General features: G+C 43.9%; 1 protein-coding gene across 1 annotated transcript in view; it reads right to left on the bottom strand.

Annotated features, from left to right (window-relative positions):
• Window positions 1–7,500, bottom strand: part of ush2a (Usher syndrome 2A (autosomal recessive, mild)) — a 302,735-nt gene that overhangs the window by 70,485 nt on the left and 224,750 nt on the right. The window contains 1 exon segment of the mRNA XM_042073212.1: window positions 67–174. Coding sequence (XP_041929146.1) covers window positions 67–174 — 108 coding nt within the window.

Below are 7,500 nucleotides of genomic sequence, written 5' to 3'. Positions count from 1 at the left end.
TGTGTGTGTGTGTGTGTGTGTGTGTGTGTGTGTGTGTGTGTGTGCGTGTGCGTGTGGGTGTATTACCTGCTGGTGCGTCCTGTAGTGTGCGACCCGTAGAGGGCTGGCTTGCTCTGCAGCCGACTGAAGTGCAGGCCTCCAACACAAAACTGTAGTCAGTGTGAGGCTCGAGACCTAGAGAAAACACACACACACACACACCCACACACACATACACAGACAGACACACACACACACACTGTCACTAAAAGTTACCCCAGACATATTGTTCACAAACTTACATGAAGTACTCTGTGGCCTACTGGTTAGCACTTCGGACTTGTAACCGGAGGGTTGCCGGTTCGAACCCCGACCAGTAGGCACGGCTGAAGTGCCCTTGAGCAAGGCACCTAATCCCTCACTGCTCCCCGAGCGCCGCTGTTGATGCAAGCAGCTCACTGCGCCGGGATTAGTGTGTGCTTCGCCTCACTGTGTGTGTTTCACTAATTCACGGATTGGGATAAATGCAAAGACCAAATTTCCCTCACGGGATCAAAAGAGTATATATACTTAAACTTAGAAAAAATATGAATGGTTTTTGACTACAGTCATTAATAATGACTGCATATTTAGTTTACATTCCTACATAATATGATAATGGACAGTGTGCAATGCTTGTGTAATGCAATATGTTTTCATGAATAGTGGTTAAGATTCACTCAGTCCCTGCTTCAGTCATTGCAAGCGCACCTGATTGATTATTCACACTATGTGGATACTGTTTTTTAGAATTGATTTTGATTAAGTTTTATTTAGTATAATTTGTATTTTGTATATTTAGTATATTCTTTATCTTCTACAGTCCTTATTGCTTAGTTGTGTTTTTTATATTATATACTTTTAATTACTTTTTCTGCTGTTATTGAATGTGTGTGTGTGTGTTGTCTGTATGCTACTGGAACCTTGAATTTCCCCTAGGGATCAATAAAGTATATCTATCTATCTATCTATCTATCTATCTATCTATCTATCTATCTATCTATCTAATTAGTTGGCTTTTACTATGTGACAATAATCCACAAATATATGCGACTAGAATAAACTAGAAACCAATTTTTTTGTTTGTTTTCCTTTTTAGCAAATGGAAAAATCAAGTCTTAAACCATAAAGAATATTTACAAAACAGTTTCTACATGCTACATTGTTTTCAATTGTTGTGCCGTCACACAGTCCAGCCCACTCCGCACCTAGTGTCCATCTCCATGCTGGAGCTTCAGAGTTAGGGATGTCGGACACTGCGAACACGTGTCTACCTGGGACAGACGTTCAGTATGCTTGCCACCCTCTCTCACTCTGAACCCAAACACAGATCAGTGTTTTCAGAACGCAGGAGGAGAGTGTTTGGGTGAAGCGAACGCTTCTTCTGTCGAGCATGCTAAACGCCAGTGAGTAAAGAACGAGAGCAAGCGGCCATGAGGTTGTCCCTGACAGAGATTACCATGCGAAACGCGTCTCCTGCTGCCGAGCAATGCGGGGTAAATACTCCTAATGTGTAATTATTTACTCCGACGCACAGCAATTTACAGGCACTGAATTATGCCTGCACAAAATATATATTAGTTACAAATGATAAGGGGGAAGTCAGTAAAAAAAAAAATCTAATTAGGTAAAATGAAGGGCTACTTGGTTAATCTATAGAAACTGAAGATATAAAGTGAAAACATCATTCATTGTGGCTTAATTTTTATCCAACGCATAGACAGAAATGTGTCAAATAAAGACAACAAATGTCTGATAAGAATGTCCTTAAATCGAGTGAAAATCAATAAACACATAGTTTTTTTCACCCCTCACACAGGACATATTTATGGTTGTCCATTCATTCTAAACGCGTCCCTAAATGAGTGTATCTCTGACACAAGCAATGGATCTTCATTGTGTTATTTTTTAATTAAAAATACTAAATCACTCAATGCGCGGTCAACACAAACGCTCCAGCACAAAGCCCTCTGCCTCTCCGTGACTCACTCAGGAGAACACTTCCACCGTTGGACTGAAGGGGGCACTCTTAGTCTGTTTAAGAAACGTGCAACTTTCATAAAAAATGGGGGGAAATAAATAAATAAATAAATAAATAAGATAAAGGCCAAGAGACAGAGAACGAACGAACGACGAATGAACGAACGAGTGAACGAAAAAGAGAAAGACAGAAAGAAAAAAAAAAGAAAGAAAAAACTTCAATCATTTTAACAGTCAGCCCCTTCGGAGCCTGCGTCGGCCCCATTTGTACCGCGGCGCTAACACAAAGTGAAACAATGCCGTAACTGTCATCCAAATTGTCCTGTACAGGAGAGTGGACGCGTATGGTAATAAATGATATAAAAGGCCTTTTATTGACAAGCTGCCATTTACTCTTTGCATTAGAGAATATGAGGAGATGATGGCGGTGGCGGCAGCAGGACCGGGGGGCCGAAGGCTGACGGCGTGGCGCTCCTCTGTGGACGACGGGCGACGGCAGGAGGGGGGAGGCCATCCTTGCATTCCGCCACTAAATAATTAAGCGCTGGACTTCCTGTCTGCCTGCCTTGCCCTGCCGTGACTTAATGCGGCCTGTGTGTGTGTGTGTGTGTGTTTTTTTTTTTTTTTTTGTCTGAGGAGGATTATGAGGCGATTTGTGGGCTGTGTGTGTCAGTGGCGCTGCGGTCTCAGACTCCCCCCGTGCGTCTCACAGGATCAGGTGTCTCCGCACTCCCGTGTCAGTTAGAGGGGCGAGAGGAGAGGAGAGGAGAGGAGGAGAGGAGAGAAGAAGAGAGGAGAGGAGCAGAGGGCTCCCAGTCTCTCTGCTTCCCCTCCCCTCTCTCCTTCTACATCTAAATTTGTACATGTCTTTCTCTCTTTCCATCTGTCTCTGTTGCTCGTCTTTAAGCGTGTGCACACAGGACAGCCCCACAACAAAACAGCGATGACGGGAAAAAAAGACACAAAAAAAAACAAAGGAACACATTCTGGAAAATTGTAGAACAAAAGGGCAAAATAATTCAATAGACCACAAGAGCACGGAAGAGCAGAACAAAAGAAATATCTAAAAGAAATAACAGAAAATAACACAACAGTTCCAAAAAGATCTCTGAAGAGAAAACACCAGGAGGAAGTTCTAATGTTCTAGCACAGCTGAGCACCACCAACCCCAGCCAGCACTGTCCCGCAGCGTATCCCACATCCCAGCATATGGGGCTACGTATAGACTCTTTCAAGAGAGTTCCATTATCAGCATCATATGTTATCTTAATGCAGAGGAAGTAGATTGGGAACCAAATAGAACGTTCAAGCATTGTTTTTGTTTTTATTGTTGAAAGGGTCTATACATTGTTGAGGAGGTCACAAACATCAGCAGGCTCACCGGGGCCAGGCCAGTTCAGGGCCAGATCTGGCCCAGACGTAGCGGCTATCCAGTCAGGCTCATTTGTCTTGAGCCGTGCCGTCATTACTCTATGATGAGGGCCTGGGGCTACAGAGCCCAGAGCTCCTAATGGCCCTGACATATGCCCCGTGATGGGGTATCACTGGCCCAAATGCCCCCGCCCCCCCCGCCACCAGCCCTCCTACCCCACTCCCTCTCACTGCCCACTGCCGTGGATAATATATATACTCCATCTTGTCTTGATGTTGATGCTATTTGGCAGACGCTTTTGTCCAAAGTGATTTAAAGTTATATGAACACTACATTAGTTTAATAATAATAATAATAATAATAATACTAATAATAATTTGACAATAAAGTTGAATAGATACTGTACACAATGCCATGATGCTGTGAATTATTAATATAGACAGGCAGGTTGATGATGAGAAATTAATAAAAAGAAAATGAGTTTAAAGTGATACAGTGAGAATTTGTTCTGTAGTGTCTCTGACCTGACTTACACTGATGCCGCAAGCTCTTTCTACGACGTGTACATTTGAATAAAAAAGTAAAACAATAAAGAAGTGAAAATGTTGAGATATGGAGAATGAGCTGTGTGGTCTTGAGTATACTGTAGGAAATTAAATTGAGTGAATGATTTAGGCTCTTTGTCTCTATTGCAAATCATGTGTTAATCATTAATCACTCCTCTAAGCAAAGAATTATGCTACACATTCACAGACAGACTAACAATAACACACATACACACATGAAATGGTCCAAAAATAAAAATTACCCCCAAATATGATTTGTGAAACAATTAGGGAACAAAATAAATGTTAGTGTGAATGTTGATTTTCAACAAATGTGTAAAGCAAGAGAAAACAAATAAAAAAGAACCATGTTCGACATATTAACAAATTAATAATTCATTAACAAATGTCCAATTAAACGCTTGGTTAGCAGCATAATTTATATAATTGAGAGCAATAACTCAAATAGGCTAATGGAAAAAATATACATATTTTACACTCGGGGGTTTGGAGATTCTCTTTGAGCTTAACTAATTTGTTCTGTCTTTAAAGCAGCGGGTATATACAGTATATATATATATATATATATATATATATATATATATATATATATATATTTATTTTATTTTTTTCACTGAAACTCTTGTCTTTATACCATACATGTATCTGTTTGACCGAAACTGTAATGGTAGGTATGATTATTTAATCATGGGGAAGATAATGGGCTAATCAACTAAATGCTACTTATAACAATAATAATAATAATAAAAATAATAATAATAATAATAAAAACAGAGAATGTGTTGCGGAGCAACGTTTGTGATGTTATTTTATGATGCTTTCGCTCATTTGAAAATGACTTTGGTGTATTTATGTCAAGGTCAATAGATGCCGTTTCTGAGGTCAATTGCTTGGGTGTACATTTTGTTTGTAAATGCAAAAGCCATTATCCACACACAAAGCACTCTCCCTCTTTCTCTCCCTCTCTCTCATCCTTTCTTTCTCTTTATTCCACTTTCACTCTCTGACTATGCCTTTCTCTTTCTCCCTCCCTCTCCCTCTCTCTCTCTCCCTCTCTCTCTCTCTCCCATCTCTCTGTCCACTCCACTGTACTGTAGCTATGTGAGTGAGAAACCTATAGGATGCAGGAGACTCAAACAGTACACACACAAACACACACACACACACACAAACACACACACACACACACACAAACACACACAGACAGCAGAGGAAAAATGAATTATGTCATATTAAACATTAAGCAAGTGAGGAGCAGAGCAATTATTTCTGTTCATACTTCACACAAAGCGTTCATTTATCTTTCTGCCATTCCCCTCTCTTTGGCCTCTTCCCCCTCTCTTTAGTCTTACGGGAGGCCCCCTTGGGCACGCATGCGGCACGCGTTTTAAAACTATCACTAATAATGGCTTTAATTTATTTAGCTTTAGCCATCATTCACCTTAATAACAAAGCACTCTGTCATTCACGACTGACTCACGGAACCCGGTTCCCCCACACAGACAGAGAACGAACACACACACTCACACACACACACACGCTCAGGAGGAGAGGTACAGTGGTGTCACGCACATAGCAAAACACACACACACACACACACACACACACACAAAATGAGAGAGGAGAAACTTTCTTTAATCCCATTAAGCGGTGGCTGTTAAAATGTCTATAGTCCGGACTTAAACCAGGCCCTTCTCTCCCTTCCTTTTGAATGCAGGACTCTTGAGCCATCATCATCATCACTGCCTATCCACAGAGAGGAGATGGGGGGAAAGAGGGGGAAAAGAAATAAAAATAAAAATAAAAAATAAAAAGGACTAAAAATAGAAACAACAAGATGAAGCAGGAGAGACACGAGTTAAAGTGAAAGGCAGTAAAAACAGAAGAGATCAGAGAAAAACGATAGATTGAGAGAGTGAGAAAAAAAGGAGAAAAACAATAGGGAGTGTAGTGAGAGAAATAGAAAAATGGGGAGGGAGAGAGAAATGGAGATAGGAAAGAGAGATGGACAGAGAGAGCAAGAGAGCAAGATAGAAAATGAAAGAGAGAGAAAGGAGAGGTAGAGAGATATGGAGAGAGAGAGAGAGAGAGAGATGGAAAGAGAGAGATGGAGAGAGAGAGGGGAGGGGTAAAGAGATATTGAGAGAGAGGGAGAGAGAGAAAAGGGAGAGAGAGAGAGAGAGAGAGAGAGAGAGAGAGAGAGAGAGAGAGAGAGAGAGAGAGAGAGAGAGAGAGAGAGAGGGAGAGAGGGGATGGCTGCCTGGGGAGGATTTAGAGCCTGTGAGCGGTGGGACATGAAAGTCTCGGGGAGGCTTAAAGCCACTCCACAGAAGGGAACCCCAAGCGAAGCCTTGCCCTGGCCCTGCCAGCTACACACACACACACACACACACACACACACACACACACACACACACACACACACACACACACACACACCTACAAACACATGCATGCAGGCTTAAACATGAATACACACACACACACACACACACCTACAAACACATGCATGCAGGCTTAGACATAAATACACACACACACACACACACACACACACACCCACCTACAAACACATGCATGCAGGCTTAGACATAAATACACACACACACACACACACACACCCACCTACAAACACATGCATGCAGGCTTAGACATAAATACACACACACACACACACACACACACACACCTACAAACACATGCATGCAGGCTTAAACATAAACACACACACACACACACACACACACACGCACACACACCCTCTCTCTTTTTCTTTTCACAGCAGACAATCGCAGCACGTCTGCCATCTCCCTTTCCTGCGTCTGTCGCCAGCCCTCGCCCGCGCTACACGCCCACTCGGCCAAATTCGCCATCAGATCTCCCCTCCCACCCCCCCTCCCCTCCCCCTCCTCTCGCCTGTGCCCCACGTGCCAACCCAGCCTCCCCGTGCCCCCTCCCCCTTATGCAGGAATGAGAGGATTGGCGCGCGGAGCCGAGGGCCGGCCCGTGCCAGTCGGCGGTCCTCCGAGCTCGCCCGCCCTCCCTCTGCATCCCGCGCGTCCAAATATCTCGTCTCGGCAGCAGGCGGTGTGGCGTGGTGGCGTGGCGGAGCGTCCGCTGCCAGCCGCTTGGGAAGTGCCCGCCGCTTGCTGCTGCCGCCTTGCAGCCTCACGCTTATTTAGGCTGAAGGCGGAATAGAGGGCTGGCGTCCAAGCCAGCGCAGCGCAGCGCACCCTACCCCACCGCACCGCACCCTACCCCACCGCACCGCACCCTACCCCACCGCACCGCACCGCACGGGACACCAGACCTGCAGCTCAAGCCTGTGGCTTGCCACTGCTGCTTCTGCTGGTGCACACTCACACTCTCGGGGAATACTGGGAGTCTGTGTGTGTGTGTGTGTGTGTGTGTGCTGGAATTAGAAGGGGGTATATACCAGACATGTGGACTCGAGTCACATGACTTGGACTCGAGTCAGACTCGAGTCATGATTTTAATGACTTCAGACTTGACTTGATAAAATTCGGCATGACTTGCGACTCGACTTGGACTTGAATACTATTC

The sequence above is a fragment of the Alosa sapidissima genome, chromosome 19 (genome assembly GCF_018492685.1).
Source record: "Alosa sapidissima isolate fAloSap1 chromosome 19, fAloSap1.pri, whole genome shotgun sequence".
NCBI lineage: Eukaryota > Metazoa > Chordata > Actinopteri > Clupeiformes > Clupeidae > Alosa > Alosa sapidissima.
The sequence above is the reverse complement of the archived record's forward strand: the minus strand, read 5'-3'. Positions and strand labels throughout refer to the sequence as shown.